At 30.1% G+C, this 22,465-nt stretch overlaps 2 protein-coding genes across 5 annotated transcripts; one reads left to right on the top strand and one right to left on the bottom strand.

The window, feature by feature from the left end:
• Nucleotides 1-2,491: 2,491 nt before the first annotated feature.
• LOC133688875 (uncharacterized) lies at nt 2,492-5,547 on the bottom strand. Of its 4 annotated transcripts, none has more exons than XR_009841217.1 (8): nt 5,222-5,547; nt 5,063-5,113; nt 4,764-4,815; nt 4,622-4,680; nt 4,444-4,489; nt 2,853-3,040; nt 2,611-2,642; nt 2,492-2,517 (listed from the first exon to the last, which is right to left on the bottom strand). XR_009841217.1 is itself a non-coding variant. In XM_062108511.1 (8 exons), exons 1-6 carry the CDS (start codon nt 5,345-5,347, stop codon nt 2,898-2,900), a joined length of 477 nt encoding a protein of 158 aa, XP_061964495.1. In that variant the 5' UTR covers nt 5,348-5,546; the 3' UTR covers nt 2,492-2,517; nt 2,611-2,642; nt 2,888-2,897. The 4 variants fall into 4 exon arrangements, 3 of the variants coding, with proteins under 3 accessions (XP_061964495.1, XP_061964494.1, XP_061964493.1); XM_062108511.1 differs by having other exon boundaries at nt 2,888-3,040; nt 5,222-5,546; XM_062108510.1 differs by having other exon boundaries at nt 2,492-2,642.
• A 9,025-nt stretch (nt 5,548-14,572) lies between these two features.
• LOC133689156 (dirigent protein 22-like) lies at nt 14,573-15,342 on the top strand. Its single transcript, XM_062108933.1, has one exon. The coding sequence runs from the start codon at nt 14,623-14,625 to the stop codon at nt 15,208-15,210; it is 588 nt and encodes a 195-aa protein (XP_061964917.1). The 5' UTR covers nt 14,573-14,622; the 3' UTR covers nt 15,211-15,342.
• Nucleotides 15,343-22,465: the final 7,123 nt, after the last annotated feature.

Raw genomic sequence — 22,465 nt, 5'->3', positions numbered from 1 at the left:
AAAATATATTATTTTAATATATTTTTAAATAAAAAATATTTTGAAAATCTTCTATGAAAATCTTCTATGAAAATTTCTATGAAAAAAAGAGAGAAAGGTTAGGGTTATTTAACATATAAGCCTTGCGTGCATAGGCTTAAAAGGTCAAATCCACTTACCTAGCATTCTTTGTTTTTTTTTAAAGGATTAATGATACATTATTTAACCTGATTTTATATATATTAATGCGCATCTTTTTTTAATGCAAGTTTTGACCCTCTCATATGGTTATAAAGTTAGGTACAAGTTTTTAAATCATATAAATTTAAATTTTAACTTGTTTTAATTTAAAAATATAAAAACAAAACTCTTTAGAAAGCCATTTTGAAGCTTAAAAAACATTACAAAAATTATTATTTTTCTCTTGTTTGGCAAAATTATATAGCTTTGTTTCAGGGATAAAGATGTTTTTACCATAAAACCTATTAGTCATACAAAAACGGATAGATGTAAATGATTTCTTTTTGCATTTTGATTGTACAATGTAATTACTTTATTACTATTAAAAGCAAAATACATTAAACTTTGGTCAAAGAGCTTTTTAATCTTTGATTTAATTTTAAAACAGTTAAGTTACTTCATTGTCCTTATAATTCAAAAAGTTTTGCCTTTAATTTAGGAATTTTTTTATTTTTTACATTTTGTTATTTGATAATTATTGAGCATCATCAGAGGCAACATGATGATTTCATAAATATATATATAAAAAAAAAAGTTAGAATGTGTGAACAATGTTTGCTAGGTTTGGACGGCATGGTATCATCCAGTATCCAAAACCTTATTTTTAGGGCGATAGCTAAAGTATTTTAGTGTCTTTTCCATGTATAAACGGTGTGTGTGATATGATTGTTACCTGTTTAGTGCGTGTGACTTTTTGTTTTTTTCTCTTTCCTCATCTCCTACTCGATTTTCATGCTAGTCTTCAAAAAAATTAAATCAAACTTAAGGTTTGTTATCCTTAAAATTTCATTTATATTCTCTTTTTTATAATTTTTTTATTTAGAATAATTTATGAAATTAAGGATTTTTTTTTTCAATTTTATCACTAATGGATTTTTTTTATTTGTCAGATTTGGTTTCTTTTTTTTTTTATTAAAGATGGTTTTTGAAATTATTTTTTTATATATAATTTCATCATTATTGAGTTTTTTTCGTATCAAATCTAATCTTTATTTATTGCTATTTTTTACCTTGCAAGATTTTTTAGATTGATTTTTTTATTTAATTTTACAATATTTAATTGGTCAGATTTTTAACTTCTTAATTGAGCCCAAATCTAAAATTTAATAGGTTGCAGATTTAAGAGATTAATCATAATTTACGAAGTTGACATTGATTTTCTTGATTTTTTGAACTTTTTTAACATTTTTTTTCCTTATCCTCTAGCATTTTGTTATTTTTTTATTCATTTTCTATGGGATTTTTTAGTTGTTTTGAAAATAACATGAATTGCCTTGGTTTTTTTCTTTGTTAAATTTAGTTTTTCTAAAGGAATTTTTTTAATTAAATTAAATTAATTGATTTCATCCTTCAAAATTTAATTTTTTATATATTGAGTTTCTAAATTGAACCCAGGTCAAGAATTTAACGGATTATAAGGTTCACTTGGATTTACTTGTTTTTTTCTATTTTTTTAAGCTTTTTTTTGTGAATTCATTCTTTAATATTTTTTTTATTTGTTTTCTATGAGATTTTTTTTTAATAACAAAGGCTACCTCTGGTTTTTTTCCAGTCTTTGTTAAATTTAGTTTTTTTTTAAAAAAAATTGATTTTTAATTAAATTAATTTTATTGATTTCAACTTTCAAAATTTAATTAGACAGTATTGAAATTCTTAATTTAATCCAACTCTACAATTTAACATGTTAAAGGTTTAAAAAATTATCCTGAATTTAGGTTCACTTATACTTAGTTTTTTTTCCATCCAATAACATTTTATTTTTTATTTTTATTCTTTCCATATGATTTTTATATGGGTTTGAAAGTACAAGGATTATCTTGGATTTTTTTTTCAAGATTCTAACTTTTTCTAAACGAATTTTATTTTTTTAATTAATTAAATAAAGATGCTCGTTTCTTAGTTCTTTATCCCTTTTTTTTTATGTTGGCAAAAATTTAACCTGATACAGGACAATTGCGTAGTTGAAACTGAAACAAAATTGCAGTTTTTCTCGTGTTAAATGTCATCTCTATTATTTTAAATTTTTTTAAACTATAACCTAAAATTCTAGTTCATCACATCAATGATCAATCTTTAATTTAACTCCAGAATGTTCTTTGATACTTCAAATATATGAGCATGACAAGCGGAAAAAAAATCTCATCACATAAAACCATGATAATATAACTTATAAGGATGAAATTATAAAAAATAAAAAATAAAGCTTGATGACCAATATATATATATATATATATATATAAACTGTAAAAATGACCAATGTAGGTCACGGAGAAATTATAAGGATGCCCAAACGGTCATCTGCACTTTTCAAAAGAACAAACTCTTTTAGTACATTAATATAATGTAGCTTGTAAAGTAACAGTTGTTATCCCTATATTTGACAACTTATACCATTATATGACAGTCGTCCATGTTGATAACATCTGCCATCCAAAGAAAGCGAATTAGTTATCAATACCTTTACAATCAAGATGGTTGGAAGAGCACCCCAAAAGCATCTTGAAACAACATTTATCGCTCATGAATTGATTTTAGCATGACAAATTTAATACTAAAAAATGCAGAAATGTAAGAGTCATAAATTACAGCATCTACAAATTCATGCATTCATGCACACAATTGAACCTGCTTACAAAATTGAGGAAAGTAAATTCTGTTGCACATGCACCTGCAAGACATCATCTGAGCTTTTCTTGCTGAGCTCGGGAAGTATAGGACTCTTCAATATGTCGGGTGAGGAGTGAAATCCCATAATGAGAGGCACTTGAGGAAGCATAATAGGATGTCACAGTAAGTTGAGCAAACTTTGGAAGCACATAACCTACAAATTTATAATTAAACACGCAATTCAATATATGTAAATTGTAGAAAAGATAAGAATACATGTAAATCTAACTCAAGAAAGCAAATCAGCAAACGAAAATACACGGTCAAGATGATGAAGTGCTTTAGTATAAGACGTTTGTTTTATCAATCATGCCATTATACATTTTTTTTAAAAAAAAAAAAAAACACTAATGCTGAGTTTTAACACTCCCATAAATCCGCATGTTCTAGTCAACAAGACATGGAAAGAAATCGTCCAACATACGAGAAATTGAATAACATTCCTTATTTGTATTAATAAGATACATGGTACAATATACCCTTAAAAAAATGCTCTGAGAGGACCTAGTAGCAGCCAGTTAGAAGACTAAGCACCAAGGCAGTCTAGTACCTGTCAAGGAACCTAGTACGGACTATAAGTGCTTCACTAACCCTGTCACATACCTTTGACCCAAACCTGTAAGGAACTTCCTCTCGTACTTGTCCAAATCCAAGAAGCTAACCTTTAGGGATCCCACAACTGTGAGGAAGGTGGAAACTCATTCGGCTCAAATAGGACAATTACCCTCTTAAGTTTCTTATTTCACCATGCTAGTGCTACCTGTTACTGCCTCAGATGATGAAACTTCCACAAGATTGATAGAGGCACACCAGCCTAGTCCTCTCATTTCTCATCAAGTGACATGCTATTGCAGCAAGAAGCCAAGGTTTTGGCCCCATTTGGGCTCTCAAGCCAACCTCCTATGATCCATAAGCCAGCAACTAATTGGATTGCATTGAAACTCTTCAAGCTCGTACTTTCATGAGCTGTGTGAAACATTTCTCTATATTTTCCCTGGTACCATTGCTACAGCATGCCTTACACAATCGATCAGATCATATAGATCATTAAACTCTTTAGCTTGAATTACAATAAACCAGTAGCATTTACTTGACACCTAAATGTTCGCAATTTTTGTCTTTACTTATCTTTTTTGAAACTGAAATTATTTGAATTGTTTGGTTCATTGGGACTAACTGATCCTTTGATTGATATAGCTGTTATTGCCCATCGCAGTATCAAGCACTTGAGGGGCAACTCAGAATTAGTATATGGAGGAAAAGAAAAATATTTTATTTTCATGAAATAGTATGTAGAGGGTAATATGGCAACAGAAAAATGTTGAAGTTCCTGAACTCATTTCCATTTTCAGAAAATGGTTATAGGAATGTGACTTCTATAAGTCACTACCAAACTGGGCATTGGAGTCTTAGTTCAGCGTATAACCTCAAGCAGGCCCCCCCATAAAAAAAAAAATAATAAAATAAAATTGTAGAATCAAGACAACCCACTTATCCATTTCATGCTGAGAAAAAATGTTGCAATAAATCAATCACAGTAACAGAGGTTACGCCTACCTCCAAATGCAGCACTGGCAGCCGAAACAGCAAGCAGTGGAGGAAGCTGTAAGTAAACAACGCATTAACAAACTGAGTAAGCGTGTCATGATTCATTGATATTTGCCAAAAACAAGTGGAAGGCATAAGTTAGTCAAGAGATTCAAAAAGCAGAGCCAAATAAGGATAATAGATGTACCCCGACTAGGAAAGGAAGCCACTTTGGTCCCTTCAATCGATTTTGAAGGAATGGAATCCCTGAAATAAAAAGTGTACTTAACACAAACACTATGCGAAAACAACAGCAAAATTCACCAAGACGAGGGATTTTTAATTGTTACCGGTATTGAAACCATGAACTGCACTGAGCATTCCACCAATACCCGAACCAGCCTATTCAATTCAATGACGAAAAAAAAATTTTTAATTAAATCATCAACTATAATAGTTCTCGAAAATACAATAAGGATTCGAAGTTTTCCTATTTAAAATCCTCAAACTCAACTTATCTCGAAAAGTAAAAAACAGAAAAGAAAATTAAACGATCATGAAAACAACTAAAAATGGAGTTTAATTAAACAGAAATCGAGCAAAAAATTGAAAATTGGATGAAACAGAAATTCAAAAAAAAAAAACTGACCACAGCGGTTGCGTCATGTAAAATAGAGGTAATGGTCCATTCTCCCTTTGCCTGCACCGAAAAAGGAAAAAAGTTGCAAATCAGCAGGTTGTTAACATTTTTTTACATCATTGAAAGAAGAAGGGGAAAAGGAGACAGAGATTGAAGATGAGTAGGTACAGAAATAGGGTTTAAGAGAGAAAGACAGCGAGGGCAGCGAGGGGAACCGAGTCCAGGTTTGATAGTAGGATCGTGATAGAGATTTCCGGTTCTTAATTTCTGCTCGTATACCTCTCTAGTACCCATTGACCCACCACCAATTTGTAGCCTCACTCTCACCAAAATAAGACGCTCGCAGCGCTCGCTTGCTGGCACTCTGCAATTCAAAACCTACATACAACAGAGAGAGCAAAAATCAAAAGCCCAACACATAAATTGGCCCATCTAGTTTTATAATTGGTTCATGCTACAATGCTACTGCTTGCCGAGGATGACTAAGTGTGTATTTGGCAATTAGGTAAGACTAGTTATGCGAATTGCGATTCACGGCAGATGGGATAAATGTTTTTAGCCAAATGTAAAAAATAAATATATAAGCTTTTTAAATTTATTTTTTAAAAAAAATCTAATTATAAATCAGAACATCTATGAGAACTATTTTTGTCAATAAATATAAAAAACAAGATATTAATGTGTTTATTCGCTCGTCTAGCTATAGATTGAATTTATTTTTTCCAACACAAAAGAATTAATGTGTAAGTATTATTAACGTGTTCTCTTACATCAAGTAAAAAATATAACCATGCATCACAAAGTCGACTCTTACATATAATAAAATATAATAAAAATTATATGCATTAATAAAAATATGTAAGATCTTAAGCTAATTTTTAACATAGCCAAAAAATAGAACAATATTGCAATTGCTACAGTGAAACACCATTTCCTTAGTTTGTGTAGAATAAGTTTCCAAAAACAAAAAGTGTAAAGAAAAAAAAAACATTAAAAAACAAATTACAAAAGAATAATAAAAAATGGTAAAAATAGGCCACGTGTAAAGCATAAAAAAATAATATTTTTCCAAAAAAAAAATGTAAAGAGAAAAAAGAGAAAAAAGGGAAAAAATAAAATCATTTATTTGATATGCAAGTTATATTTTTTAAAAAAAAAATACTGGGTATAGAAGTTGCTCCAATGTGTTTTTTTAAGTGAAAAAGTAAAAGTGTCATTTGAAAAACCTATGCAATTATCTAACTATAAATAAATTTATAACCATTTATGTAAATAAAAAATTATTAACAATAACCAAGAAACAAACTGTAAAGATGAGATATTTACCTGATTATGTTTACCAAAAAAATTTATTTGAATCAATAAAAGCTAAATCCATCATAAAAAACTCATGGTTTAAACGATAAATACAAACGAAAATGATTGAATAAACCCACAACATAAAAAATATTATGAAAGACCGAACACATCAGAAAAATATAAAAAATGGACACATGGCAATATGATGGAAACACATAAAAAAAGATTAAAAAAAAAGGTCTCGAGTGAACCCGACAGCTAACCCGGGTGAACAAATTAAATATATGACTTAGGATATGAAATTGGGATGACATAGTAAATACCAAAGCAAAAAAATACCAACAAAAAAAATATTTGCAAAAACATGCTTTAAAAAAAGATGAAAGTTGACCCGGGCTAATCTTTTATATCTATGACCCGGGTCATGAGTTTAGGATGACCCTATTAAAGGCAAACTTGAAAAAGAAAAAGTTAGATTCTTAACCAAACAAATATTGAGGGATGAAATTAAGAGAAAAAAAGTTAATGAAAAACAAAACAAATATCAATTAAAGAATTAGAACTAAATTCAACACAAAACCAATTGAAATTAAATGCTAAGGGAAAATTTAAATGAAATTAAATTTTTAGGAATGGAATTGAAAAAATAATAATTAAAAGAATAAAAATTAAAAGAATTAGCACCAAACTTGACATAAAAATTCAATGAAAAGAAATGATCAAGGATGGAATTAAAGAAAAACAAATAAATCAAGAAATTGATTGAAAACCAAAAAAAAAAAATTAAAAGAATGAGAACCAAATTTGATAAAAAAAAGAACTAACAAAATCAAACAATTAGGGACGAAATAAAAAATAAAATCCAATTAGAAACAGTCAATATAAATAAAACAATTGCAATTAAGAAAAGAAGAACTAAATCAAAAGAAAAAAGAAATTGAAGTTGTAACCTAAATGACGTGTTGTTCGACCACTGTTTATCTTTTTCTTTGGCAGCTTTGGTTGATCGAGTAAGCACTTTCATTAAAAGCAATTAATGAATATGACGTTTTCGACCACCTTTGAAGTTGTAACCACCACCAGTCAATTGAGAAACATACCTTTTACAAAGATCAGTTATTCTCATCAAACATTTACATCCTATTTTCTTCAATTAACTCAACAATATCTTGTCCCCGATCAGTCATCACTATATTTTTAGATTCTTGGTTGATTGGGTTGGCACTTTCAAGCGAATGGATGTGAAGCTATAGACCTTCAAATCAAGCAAGGTTCGATTGAAATGAAAGGTGTGCCCTCTATCAACTTCAGGTGTTCTTCAATGACAATGACGTCGGAGTTGCTCCGATAAAGTCTCAAAAGTGGATAACTCAATCATCGATGGTTGTGATTCTCATTTTGCAAGACCATTATTTTTTTCATGTATTCACACTGCAAGCCTCCTTAGTGGGTTCTTATCAAAGATTGGACATGTTTCTCTCAAGATCTAAAGGCTAGAAAACAAGCTCATTGGTCTCCAAGTTTGGAAAAACCACTGAAATCTTTGAAATTAAGTTTGTTGCAAAACTACCATTGCAAATCTAACATATGTATATAACTCATAGCTGTAAAACATACATAAAACTCTCTCATTTTGATAAAAGAGCCAAGCTTTGATGAATGAGGATCAATCTTTGATTAAATCCATAAAAATCCTAAGTTGAAACCTATATACATAACCCTTGAAAAATCAAGGCAGGAAGTAAAAAAAGGTGGCAAGGAAAAAAAGAGAAAAAAGCTTATTCTTGGAGTTCATTCATAATCAAGTTTATTGCTTGGCATTTAAGAGCTAAAAGGATAAGTCAAAGTTTGAGCAAAAGATTGGGTTTTCGAAGCAAGAAAGACAGTAACTATTCTGAGTCTTGGGAATGTATAATCCTTCACTAACCTAGTGAGTGATGTCTAAAAGACACATATCTAGCTTGTTTTACATGTTTAAAAGTGTTTTTGAACATGTTTTATTGTTATGATGTTCTTTAGTTTTGATTTTGATTAATACATAAAAAGATTGTTTTATTGTTTAAATCTTGCTCTGAGTTGTTTGTTGATGTTTCTGAATATTTAGGTGATATTTGTTGGGTGAGTTTTGATAAAATGAAGTGATTTTGAAATATGTCAAATATGGCAACAAGGCTATGATGTTTTTTTGTGTTGCCTGATGCAGGTTTCTAGGTTTCTAGGTTTCAGTTAGGTCTTATTAAAGGTTTATTAAAAATTTGAATCCAAATTGCATAAATATATAGGTTATTTTAAGTTGGTACTTTTGAAGCTTGGAATCTCTTTGCATGATTTTGATGTTTTGATATTATTTGTTAGTTTTTTTATTCACATATGTTCGGTTATGATAATATGACTTGCTAGAATGAAGAAAACATGCTTTAGAAGTAAAAAATGTCAGTTTTGAAGGCTTGATAGTTGCTGGGTTTCTGGGTTACTAGGTAGTATTCTTCGTGTTCTTGAAAAGAACATTGTCTTAGCTCCATGATTTGAACCAATTCTGGTCCATTTTGTTGTTTCTTCACCTTCACATGACATCATTAGACAATAATCTATGGTTTATTTGCATTAATAATAAGTTTTCTAGGGGTTTTAATCATAAGGTTTCAATTTTGAACTGAAATCTATTTTGACTAAATCATGACTATTGGTTGATAATCGTCAATGTTTGATGTTTTATTATTGTTTAGTGATTGACTTCCATCTTTTTTGCGCCTTTTATTTCATGAAATATGGTCTAAATATTGATCCACGTTGTTGGGTTCTCTTTGAATGTTCTTTATTTATTTTTATTTTTTTGCATTTGATCTGTTTTGTTCAAGAATTTTTGAGTTTTTTATGTTTAATATGTTTTTAGCTTTGTTTTTTTTCTGGTTTGTTTTCAGGTCAAAACCAAATCTTTGGTTTGGTTTATAGTCTAACCAAGGATCTCGGGTCAACCTAGTTGGTTCAACTCAGTCAGGTTAAAATCAGGTCAAATAGCTAAGGCCTTATTTGACTGACAATGTTTTTGCTAAAGAGTTTTTTGGTTTAAGAGTGTGTTTGACAAACATCCTCTTCGGCCTATTTTGACAATTTTATTATTAAAAAAATGCGTTTTTACCAAACAAAGCCTAAAAAATAAGAAACAATACAAAAAATACTTTTTTTTCTTGCATATGGCCAAAAATCCTTAAAAAATATCAGAGCATTTTTTTTAAAAAAAAAATTGTAAATACTTTGGCATGAATTTTATAACAAGTTTGTAAAATTTTAAAGGATTTTGACCTATATTTCAAAATTATTAAATTTTTTTGCAAGAAAAATATACTATTCACTTATAATACAAGGATAAAAAACCTAAAATAGGTTAATATCCAAAATATTATTAGGGATAATAATTTATTATTACTTAATTTAATATAAGGATAAAAGACTTGTATGAGGTTAATATCCAAAATATTATTGAGAATAATATAAATCATTCACTCATAATATAAGGAATTTTATCTAAAATATTATTTAGAATGATGCGATAGCTAAAATATCAATTTCACCCCGAAAAAAAAAAACCTTAATGATAAATGGGGACATTTCACCATTCCAGATCAAGTTTTTGACTTAGAAAACCAGGGTTTGTTCATCGTGGCAAACCCACCATAATAGACTGATAGAAATAAAAACATCTTCAGACCATGGCAAACAAAGGAGGGGGGAAATAATGCAGCCTACCTTAAGTAGGGTGTATTATGGATGCTAATATCTTTTATTTACACAATTAGTCATTTACCTAGAATCTCTAAAAAACCAGTTAGGGTTTCTAATAGCTATAATATTAGGTAACGACTCTCTTATCCAACAAAAAATCATTATAGAACACTGTCCAGAAAGTGTTGTCACGATGCCACACCCTCGCGATGAGGGCATGACAGTGGAGACAAAGAAAAATGCATTGTGAATTACTATATTTACAATTCACAATGGTTATCTTTTTTTCTTGTGCTTAAAAAATTATACAATAAAAAATCATTAAACTTTATTTATTTTCAATTAATCCTCTCACATTATGTTAGCATAATTTTAAGTTATATCATTTGTTTTAATTTGCATATTCTAGCATATTTGAGGTGTCATGAAGTATTATGACATTAAATTAAAGATCGATATTACATAATTGAATTTTAAGTTAATGTTAAAAAAAATCAAACAACAAGGAACAAAATTAACATAAAAATAGTGTTTTGGATCTTTTACTTATTTAAGGAAGGAAAAACTTCCGGTCTTTGATTATTTTTTTTAATTTGATTCTTTTGTTTTAAGATTATGCATTTTACTTCCTGGATATTTAGAGATAAGAGAAAAGGTTGTTGAAATAGAGAGAGAAAAGAAGGACAGGGTTTAATAAGCCATATTCCAGCCATAAATAAGCTGATCTTGACATCAATGTATTCATCCTGGAGAGGAAAATTAAATAGGGGTGGTGTTTCTCTTTGAACACGACAAAAAAACTTTGGTCGAGACTTGTAAAATTATATTTTATATTTGATTAGATTTCCAGTTTTAAAATGAATAAGTGATGTTTTGAGATTGAAAATCAATTTATTAAAGGTCATAGGATGTTTTTTGAATGTTTTAAGGTGAAAACAAATTGAAACTTGGGTTTTTTATATAAAAAAACTTAAACCATGACTTTCCAGTGATTGAAAATTGCTAGAATTTGAACAATAAGATGATATGTTTCTGCTTAAATAGATGACATATTAATTATTTATTAAAAAAGGACTCTTGACACCATTGGAAAAAAAAAACCCAAGCAACGGGGTAGATGGGGCATTTGCTTGGGGTTTACCTAGGGCTAAGCATTGTCGGTCCAATCCGGTTTTGGATCAAAATAAACAACCAAACCAAAATTATTATTTTTTAAAGTTTTTGAACCGAATCGAATCAAAAATTGATTCAAACCAATTAATTTCAGTTTGGTTCGGTTCGGTTTTTCCCCTTCCAAACTGGTTCAGACCAAAATTATTCCAAATGAATTTTTTCTGGGCTTTTTATTGACCATATTTTTTAGGGCTTTTATTTTTGTACTTGCTTCCATTTTCTAGAAAATCAACTTCAATTTTTATTTTTTATATAGATCCTTACCCAGAAGTTAAACCCACCAAAAAAATACACAAAACAAAAAGAAAGGAAAGAAAAGAAGTAATTTGACTGCAAAAAAACAAAGAGAAGATCAAAAGTTATTGAAATGTAAAACCATCAAATCATTATTATTTGAACCAAAGAAAACCAATTGCAAAAAATCTACATAGATCCTCACAATCCATCTTTATCTTCTTCACATGGGAGAAGTCACTTCTCTTCTTATTTTTAGCTAATTAAGTTCCCTCTCAACATTTTTTTTTTGGAAACTCTTATGTCAGCCTTCTAATCGGCTTGGATACCTTTTCTTTTTATTCAATTCCTCGTCTGGGTCTTTCGTTTCTAGAACAATCTAATGGTTGTGAAGCATGGAGGAGGAAAAGATAGATTTAAGAGATGAGAGATAGAGAGCAGGGAGAGGGGGTGGCTGAGAATGCTGATTTAAGTTTAAGGTTAAAAGAAATATGCTATTTATACTCTTTTTTTTTCAAGTGCTAGCCTAGTTAAACTGGGCCAGTTCGGTTCAGTTCAATCGGTTTCAAACTTTGAAAACCGAAACTGAATTGAATCGGAAATATTTTATGATTTTCTAATCGGTTAATTCGGTTTTATTTTTTCAGTTAATTTGTTTTCTGATTTTTTTAGTTCAATTGGTTATTCAATTTTTTTGCTCACCCTTAGATTTACTTGTGGTTCTATAGATAACCAAAGAGAAGTTGGTAACTTATAAATCAAGCTACATCATGCATGGGTATCGAGAATCTCAATTTATAGCAATTTTAATTAGTCTACATCTCATTAAGTTTGACTTCCATTCAAGTTTTAAAATCTAACAAAAACCTTTAATTAAATCTTTTAAAATCATGAATATGAACCATCAACTCACTAAACATCTAAAATAGGCTCATAAAAAGGCTACAATAAAAAAAATTAATGACCAGCATGAAAAAAAAAAGAGAGACATTATTATAAGGTATAATAAAAGTTGAAAGGATAAACAACAAGCTTATGTTAATCATGAACCCTTTTAGTTCATGATGTAACGTAATATGATTCATTCTTTGTTAATAAATTATCTATCCTTTCATTTTCTTACAAACATGCAACTGGGGAAGATGCAGCACTTGCTTCTTCTTTTTTATTAACGTCGGTGTCTGGGCTAACTTGTGTATATCTTGACTAATCTCACGGGTCCCTAAGTTAACGACCATGTAAACCTCTAGTGACCCTGAGGTTTGTAGAGCTCAAACTGGTAACCTTTAAAGAATAAATTGAAGACATGACCGGATGAGGCACTTGGATCTACTTGTGGTGGCTATGGATGCCTAAGACTTATAAATCAAGCTACATCATGTGTGGGTATAGAGTAACTGATCAATTTATGGCAACTTTGGCCTTCTTGGAATGGTATATCTTGATGACGGGACACAGAAAATCGATCAAGATCATAAAATCTAGGGTGGAACTCTCCAAGATCGTGCTTCATGAGTTGGTGGAAAGTATGTCCCTAGGGCATAAATATTCCACAGAAGTATAATTTCTCTAGTTGTTTCATTTTCCATTTCTGACTTTTATGTGCTTTCATTGTTACCTCTAAATAAACCATTGCTGCTAGCAATTTATCATTGGATTAGTCTTTTCCTCAAAGCATCCGTAAGTTGGAGGCAGCATATCATGAAAGCAAATATTCACAAGTGCTCTTTTTCTTTTTTCTTTTTTCTTTTTTTTTTTATGTTGGAGGAATAATACAAAGTGGTCCAATAGACTTGTCAGTATGTCTTCTTTAGACCTTGGCAGTCAAAGACCTTTCACTTTCCACATGGCTCCATCTGCACTGTCTTTATATCCAACGGCCCGAATGCAACTGCAATTTGTCCAGTGGAAAAGAAGGTTATGGGCAGCTCGGAAATTTCAACACCTTTTCCTTGTTTTATGTTCTCTGCATTCAACATTAAGTTCTTGAACATCCATGGATTCTATTTATAATTTTCCTCAAATTGACCCGTGTTGGAAGGTCTAGAGTAATTTCTTTGTCAAATGTATACATTTTTCCTTTTCTTGCCTTAACAATTGGTTTAAAGACTTTTCGTGTTAAAAATAATATAAATAGACCTAACATAATAGTTTAAACTATTGATTTGAGATGATTTTTTAATATGGTATTTAGAGTCTTGATGATCAAGTGGTCACGAGTTCAAATCTCAATATCATCTTTATTTATTTAATAAAAATCAAGCACAATATAGTATGAGTCTGCAAGTTTCTAGTTTAAATTATTTTCACTTGATAGGGTATGTTAGTAAATAATATAAATCATATCTTGAAATCTTTTCTAATAACTTAAGGTTTTAGATTAAATTGATTTTTTAATATTTGATTATTATACAGGCATCTAATTTTTTATTTTCATGGTTATATGTTCCTCGATTTTAAATCTGTGCAGTCATGAATGCAATACTATTAGATATTGAGTCACAGCAAGGTGATTGCTTCTTTTTTGTATTTTTCTCTTTCAATTAGCACAATTCTTCTCTGATATTGGTTGTTCATACTATACGTTCATTTTACATTGTGCTTGAAACAAGCTTTAAGAAATAAGAATTATTTCTCATAGACCAAGAGTAGGGGTAAGAAATTATTTTCTGCCTTCTTTCCCGGGTCCATGATAAAGATAATTTATTAGATTTACCTTTATGACCCGACAGAAAACGTTTTAAAGATTTGTTTTTTAAATTTTAACATATTTTTTAATAGTATTTATATTATTTATTTTTTTACATTATCTAATCACCATATATAAAAAAACTAAGGGTATCTTATGGTTTACATGAAAAATAAATCACCTTAATATATTTTTAATCGTTTTATAACAATTCAATGTCATAACTCAATTAGTTGCTTATGAAAAAAACCACGAGATTGTTGACTCAAATCTTGCATTTTATATATATTTTTTTTATTACAAAGAAGAGGCTAAAATACAAGATTTCTTGGAAGAGAAGGACCTACTGGTAATTAAACTCCATACTCAGTGGCTATATATATAAGTCCCACCCAAGCCCATTTATAAACCTTTTCTTTCTCTGCCAAACGTTAATTAGTTCTGATTCACTATGGCCAAAATCTTCGCAAATGCTACTAGTTCCTTCATTTTTCTCTCCAACGTTATTCTCTTCTCCTTGACCCTTGCTGCAGCAAAACCTGAAGGTTTCTCAAGAAACTTATCTCCAAAAACCCTAGGCCTCAAGCGAGAGAAACTAAGCCACCTCCACTTCTACTTCCATGACATAGTCAGTGGAAGCAACCCCACTGCTGTTCCAGTTGCCCGGGCAGCCATGACTAAGAATTCTTTCTCATCATTTGGACTGGTCACAATGATGGATGACCCTTTGACGGTGAAGCCCGAGATCAGCTCCAAGCTTGTAGGAAGAGCACAGGGGATTTATGCATCTGCATCACAAAGTGAACTTAGTTTTTTGATGGCATTAAACTTTGTTTTCACGGAAGGGAAGTATAATGGTAGCACCCTTAGCATTCTGGGGCGAAACAGTGTGCTTTCTGGCATTAGAGAGATGCCAGTTGTTGGTGGGAGTGGGCTTTTCAGGTTTGCGAGAGGCTATGCTCAGGCAAAAACTCATGACCTTGACTTCAAAACTGGTGATGCTATCGTGGAGTATAACGTTTATGTCTTCCATTATTGAGTTGTTCTTGGGTGATTTTCTAGTTCTTTTTTCAAGAAAAAAACTGCGCTGCTGTAATTTGCTGAATACATCATATGCTCCTTGGTGGCACAGTGCTTTATTAATTAATAAATTAAGTTGTTGAAAAATTAATTGCCCATGTCTTGATGGGCCAAGATATCTGTAAATAGAATGAAGCTGCCATACCGCTGACACTTCTTTTCCCTTTGGTCCCCCGTCTACACTGCTTTCATTTTTTCAAGGTGTTCTACGCGTAAAATCCCACTCGTTGGGTCTCGAATATTTAGGCAACAATGATGTTGATTCTATGAGCTTATACATAGCCGTGTCAGTGTGGTTTTCTTTATAAGTAGATTCTTTCCAAGTGACAGTGACTAAAATATAAAATCACTAGCCAGCTTCGTTGTTTTCTTCCTTCTTTTTGATGGAATATTCGAGCTAACTAATGACACTGGAAAATAATTGCCAAAAGTAATAGCCATTATACCAAATTAATCGCATTGAAGGGGAGGAGTAGGGCAGTTTAGCCCTAAATGAAAGATGCCTTTAACTGATATTACTGTACTACTGGAAATCGCTAAACCTGGACTCAAAGGACATGCTTTAGTGTCCATGAAGTAATTGCAAGGTGGGTTTCGTTGCTGTACTTTCACCTAGCCAGTGTTAGCATACTTTAGAAGATAATTATTACCTTAAAGGATTCCTTTTAATCCATTCTTATCAAAATAAAAATATTTGTAATCCCTTTCTTAGTACCTAGCTATCCATCTTCTGCTTACAAACACAGTGAAGAAGTTATTGATGATGAAGTATGGATCCACGTTATATATGGTGATTTTTTTTTACTTTTTTTAAGAAAAAAATCGCGCTGTGCTTAAATTAATTAAACTACAGAGCGTGTGGAACGTGGAATATTAAACAAATTATCAAGGCTAATTAAAGTATAAATAAAAGACAAGAAAAAAAACGAAAACAGACAACCAGAATCACACCTTTATGAAAATCTGCCCTTCAGATTATAATAATGACACTTCGTTTCATGCGGAGCGGTCACACTCAAGATTTGGCTCTTAGACCTTGATTTATGTGGTGAAGGATTTTGCATATTTACATGGTGAAAATGGCAAGGGCGATAGTGCTTTCCATTCCTTCACGCAGAAGAATTCAAGACTGAATATGAAGGTGGAGACTCGGAATTAAATCCCTTTCTTAGAGGAGGAGGGTTAAAAAAAAATTAAAGAGCAGTATCTGAGCTCTCTTAGTTGTAATTATAATAAACAGTACCTTATAGAAACCTAACGCAAGCGACGATCCTCCAAGAAGCAAGTCTAGATATGATTCAGTTATATAGCCTAACAGATACTAATAGACCAACAAAACAAATCTAAGCTTGAAATAAAATAATTTTATCGTATTAAATTATATTAACAATTTAAAATTACAATAATAAAATATTTGATTGTTTAATTAGGCTTAAATCTTTTCAAATGATTCTATGAGCAGTTATTTTTGGACCACTGGATCTCTCGAACGAATTATTTAATTCTATAAATTGTTGTTTGAGCTATTTTTTCTTGGATTTTTTGGAATATTATTTTATTTCGGATTGTGTTTTAATTTTCTTTATATTCTTAGATTTTAAGTTGTTTCCTAATGCATGGAGTTATGATTTTCTAGCATATTTAAAAGTCTTGTAAACTTCTTGAGAAAATAACCACCATATATTTATTTTTCTTAAAAAAAACTATGAATTTAAGGTTTATATATCCCAATCCTTTTTTCTCATTAAAACTTATGTGTTTCTTATATTATTGTTGTCCTATTAAGCAACTTCCCAAAAAGTTGTTGACCTCGAGATGATTACCACTATCATAAACAACAATCTTTGTTTTGTTCAGTCATGGTTTCTTTTGTTTTTTACCTTGTAATTATTACTAGATCAATGACTCGTGTTGCATCATAGGCCAGTCAAAAAAAAAATTAGCACACAAAAAAGATCTTTAAACGATGAAAATATATATAAAGAAGTAAGAAAAACCTAATATTCGAGTCATTAACACGACTGGTTCCATTAAGACTGGGTAGTCTAATAATAAAATTTAAATTACATACAACAATAGCAGACAAACCATAAAAAAAAACATTTGGCAACAATCAACTAAAATAAATGAGTCACCGATATTATACCTGAAAGGAAACGAAAACAAATATATTGTTGGCAACTCACTGACACTTCATTGTAAATATCATTCATCACAAAAAAAAGTTTGTTAAGATGGTTCAAACATGAGCGCAAAATTTTGGACACCAATATAAAAAGAAGTCGCATGAGTCACTAGAGAAACGTCTTGGAAAAAAAATCAAACAAAACAAAATAAAGTGAGCATCATCTTCTTATATTTAATAAACCAATTATATTTAATTCAAGAATAAAATTTAATTTAAAAATAAAATTAACAAAGAATAACAAATAAAAACACCTAGGTAACCCAATTAAATAAATAAAAAAATAAAACCAAGGTCATATAAAGTATAAAAAAACAGAGCTCAATCTGTAATGGAGGGCCTTTTTTAATTATTAAAATGACCGCACCCCCAATCAATTAATTAAAAAAATACAATAAAAGGACACAAATATCCTTTAACCTAAGAGTTAAATTATTTGACACCAAAGATGCCAAGGTCTTTTTACTGTGAAAAATATTAAAAATAATGAAAAGGCTCTCCATTTTCCCATTTTTTTTTATTCTAAGGATAAAAAAGTTATTTTACTATTTAAAATACAAAACAAACCCTAAGAAAAGTTCAAAAATTGATTTCTTTTAAGGGCAGTGTTCTAAATTCACAGTACAATTCAACCACAAAATACCCATCTAGCTCCCAATTAATTTTAAAACACCAAAATTATCCCAAGACAAAGACTATTTTACCCTTAAACACATGACAAAAAGCTTATTTTAAGGTCAAGAAGGAGAAAACAATGTTTCTATCTACAATGAGTTTTGTCTGGGTGAAATGTTTTGTCTATTTATTTTAGTTTTTTTTCTTAATTTTGTTTGAATTTAAATATAGAGTATCTTTAGATTAAAAACAAATACAATGTACTTTTGTGGTGTTGATTTAGATAGATATCAATTAAAGAAATTGCTTAAAATAAACAAATATAAATATGAATGTACGGCTTAATTACTAAGTTGGAAGGGACATATATACTTTTATAGTATACTCTAGATTTGGGGGCATGTAGCCACGAACCAGAACAATTTTTTTATAAGTTAAAAAAAGATGCTCGAGTAATGCAAACTTATTTTAATGAAGTACAAAAAAAAAAAAAAAAGATGTTCAAGGCATAATTTAATCAAATAATAAAAGGACATATAACAACATAGATAAGATTCCATCAAATTAAATGAAAAACAAAATTGAAAAAAAAAAGACTTGAGCCAACCTAAGTAATCGAGCCAAATATACAAGTCAAGTCATAAGATCACGATAAGCTAATAGGAAGAAAATAAAAATATAAAAGTTTAAATTCATTTCCAAACAAATCTAATATAGAAGAAACAAATTAAAGAAAAACAACCAAAAAAACAACAAGCAAATCAGGTAAGTCAATCAAACTTTGCAACCCTAATCATGCAAATGAGATAACCCAAAAGAAAAAAAAATAAAAAAAATATTACGAAGCTTAATTTTAAAACAACTCAATGCTGAAAGATGGAATGTAACAAATATTCAATTAAAAAAAGATCATAAAATCAACTGAGTCATCCCAGGCAAACTCGTCAAACCCACGGTCTAAGAAATGGGACCAGGATAAATGCATAGAAAAGATATTGGAAAAAATCACAAGGTCCTATATAAAAAAAAAACTCCAATCTTGAAGGATAGAACTAAAAAAAAAATTAATTCTCAACCAATGTAATTTTTAATAAGGTAGTTTTATATGTAGTGTCTTTGTTGGTTGCAAAAATGACAGATGATTTTATGTGTGCTTGAACTCATGTTTTTAATGAAATTAGGTTTTGTTTGAGGTTGCTTATATGGATCATATCCCAACCCATTTTTATCAAGACTTTTTTTTAACATCGAAGTAGTTTTTGAACTTGTTTCTTCTCTCAATGAATTTAAATACAATTGTTTCAAGATATTTGATTTTAGACTTTAAGTTAGTATTTTCTTTTTGATGTTCTACAAGCTCTTTTTCAAACACTACATAATTAGGTATATGCATTGAATCATGTGCTAGCTTTTTTTTTTTGTAGAATTACAAGTTTTTCTCTTAAGCTATCATTTTTATTTAAGATGGAATCATTTTTAGTTCTTAACTCATTATTTAGTTCAACCAAACTTTCATTTTTTATTTTTAACAGTTTTAGTTCCTGATATAAGGAAGTGATCTATTTACTAAGAATGATATTTTTCTTTAAACATTTCTTAAATTTCTTTTCTAAAACAGAATATAAATCATATATTTCATCAATTACCTCTTTTTCTTTTTCTTCTTCTTCTTCACAATCATTTTTAGCCATGAAACATTTGTTTTCATCTTCTCTAAAAGTCTCTTAATCTTTATCATAATCATCATCGTCATAATCACTCCATATTTCTGCCATCATGGCATTTTTTTCTTGTCTTTTAGAGAATTTCCTTAAGTTTAATGCTTGCCCTTTTCTAGCACTTAGACATTATAAGCATAATGTCATAGTTTATTGCAGTTAAAACAGATTATAGAGTCTTTGTTGAGATCTTTACCAAGTGTTTTCTTACTAAATCTTTTCTTTTTCTTAAGAAATTCATGAAATTATTTTATGAGTAAAGTCATGTCATCATCTTCACTATTATTTTCACCTTCATAATTAGACTTGTGACTACTTTTACGTGCTATATTTTTCTTTTTTTGGTTGTTTAATCATTGCCTTAGAATATCATTTCATGGGTGGTTAAGGACCCATGTAGTTCATCAAGTTTCATTTTATTTAGGTCCTTGGCTTCAAAAATAATAGTCATTTTTAACTCTTGTGTTTTTGTTATATACTTAAATACTTTTTTTTAACTAGCTTGACATTAGAAAAAGTTTTTTCTAAGTATTTCAGTGAATTTGTGATGTGTGTGAATTGTGTCATCATGTTAGCAATGTTTTCATGTTCTTGCATTTTAATTATTTCAAATTGATTTATGAGTCCATATGTTTTTTATTCTTTTACTTGTGAAGTTTTTTTATGTGTTATTTCCGATTTATCCTATATTTGCTTTGCAATTTCACATGTATTAATCTTGTTATACTTATTTACACCTAAAGCATTATAGATAAACTTATAGCTTTAATAGTCAAATGTACCAGGGGTGTGCAAAAAAACCGGAAAACCGAATAAACAGAGAAAACCGAGAAAAACTTAATCGAAAAAACCAAATCAAGAAAAAAAACCAATTAAACCGATTAGAATAGTTAGAAAAAATCCTGGTTCGGTTCGGTTTTCGATTTTGTAATGTAGAAACCGATTAACCCATACCGAACCGAACCGGTTCAAAAAAAGGCATTATAAATAGAAAAAATTATCCCCCTTCTCAGTAACCCTAGCCGCAACCCCCTCTCACTCTTTCTCTCTAGTAACCCTATCCACAACCCCCTCTCCCTCTTTCTCTCCCTCTCTCTCCCCCTAAACTTAGAAGGGTTGCTTCAAACATGGATCCATATGTTGTGACTTATATGATTGTAGAGACCACCATCCTTTGTAAGTCATGAGAACCCCAACCAACACCACATACAAAATGTTATTGTTAGTAGTCTTTCCAATAAACCATGGGAAGATTTGTTTGTGTGAGTAGGATGGATATCTTTCAATTTGTTTCCCCTTTACATTTGAGGCAACAATCTAGTGATATAATTACTTTGCTTGCTTGCTTGCTTCATGATTCTGCATTTTGTGTTGAATAATGTAAGGTTCAATTTCAATGACTTCTGTGAAAGTCCAGATTTCTAGTGCCTGGAAATTTTGGGTTTTGATTTATAGTAGAGTTTTGGATTTGGGATGAAATCAGTGGTGTTGATTTTTGGCTTTTAATTCGTTTGCACAACGCAGGGAAAACAATAGTTGTAAAAAGGCATCTTATTGGTGAGTTCGAGAAGAAATATGAGCATATAGGTTTTCTTGGTTTTTTAAAATCAAGAACCGAACCGGATCGAACCGAAACCAGTCGGTTTGACTTGATTTCGGTTCAGTTTTGTTTTTTTCCAAAAAAACCGGTTTGGTTGTTTTTAATAGTTAAAAATCGAACCGAACCGAAAATGATTACCCCTAAAATGTACCATTTTCAAATCTTTGTCGTCTTAATCATCTTTAAATTTAACTATTATTTTACCTTCCATTTTTTTAATAGAAATGTGCAGACCATTCACAACCATTTTTCATAGCTGATCAGCTGACTGGATGAATATTCTCATTTGAGCTTTCCAATAATTGTAGTTCATTCCATTGAAGAAATGTGACATATTTTTGGATTGTCCTTCCAAGAGTCTATTGCATATAGTTGTTATAAATCAAACTCAATATTGTTAAATCCAAAATAAAAGCATCATGACTCTAATACTAAATGTAAGCGATAAAATCAATCAAAAAGGAAGGTGAATTTGTTGATAGTGAAAAATTTTTAGAATAATTTCAAGTTATCTTATTCAATGTAACCTTACAAGAATTATGATGTTTGTTTCAAAAATCAATCACATATATAGAATATGCATTCAACAAAAAAGGAAGGAGAATAGTAGGAATTGCATACAATATTTTATCCTAGTTCCTCGTTGATTCCATATAAATTAAATAACATGATGTTCTCCATGTAATATGGAATAGATTCCATATCTTCTTCTATCTATGTTAAACTCGTTTTCTACACTTTGCACTCCAACTTTTAAGATGCTTAGTTTCTTGGAATTTCTCTCTTGGTTCCAGTTGGTTTCTAGATATGGCTTGACATGTGTTGTACTTATTTCTCTTATGGACTTAGGCTGGTAGTATAGACTTTGATTGCTAGTATAGACTAGGATTGGTGAAAACTTTTTCATGGCTTTGAATGCTAATATAAACTAAGGTTGGTGAAAACTTTTCCATGGCTTTTTTCATGAAATTTCAACAAAATTTGTACAAGTCACAATTCAATTTCTCATGTATATCTTGTAGAATTATCAGTAATCATTTTATGAATTGTAATTATATCAAATCACATAGACTATACTAATTAAAAAAAAACTAAC

The sequence above is a fragment of the Populus nigra genome, chromosome 3 (genome assembly GCF_951802175.1).
Source record: "Populus nigra chromosome 3, ddPopNigr1.1, whole genome shotgun sequence".
Taxonomy (NCBI): domain Eukaryota; kingdom Viridiplantae; phylum Streptophyta; class Magnoliopsida; order Malpighiales; family Salicaceae; genus Populus; species Populus nigra.
This window is presented reverse-complemented; position numbering and strand designations above follow the sequence as displayed.

Excerpts from the sequence above, each read along its gene's own strand:
- LOC133688875 (XM_062108510.1), bottom strand. The coding sequence starts at position 5,347 with ATGGGTACTAGAGAGGTATACGAGCAGAAATTAAGAACCGGAAATCTC. Across the intron at positions 4,816-5,062 it reads TACATGACGCAACCGCTGTG|GCTGGTTCGGGTATTGGTGG; the intron begins GTCAGTTTTTTT and ends TGAATTGAATAG. Across the intron at positions 4,490-4,621 it reads GGCTTCCTTTCCTAGTCGGG|CTTCCTCCACTGCTTGCTGT; the intron begins GTACATCTATTA and ends GTTTACTTACAG.
- LOC133689156 (XM_062108933.1), top strand. The coding sequence starts at position 14,623 with ATGGCCAAAATCTTCGCAAATGCTACTAGTTCCTTCATTTTTCTCTCC.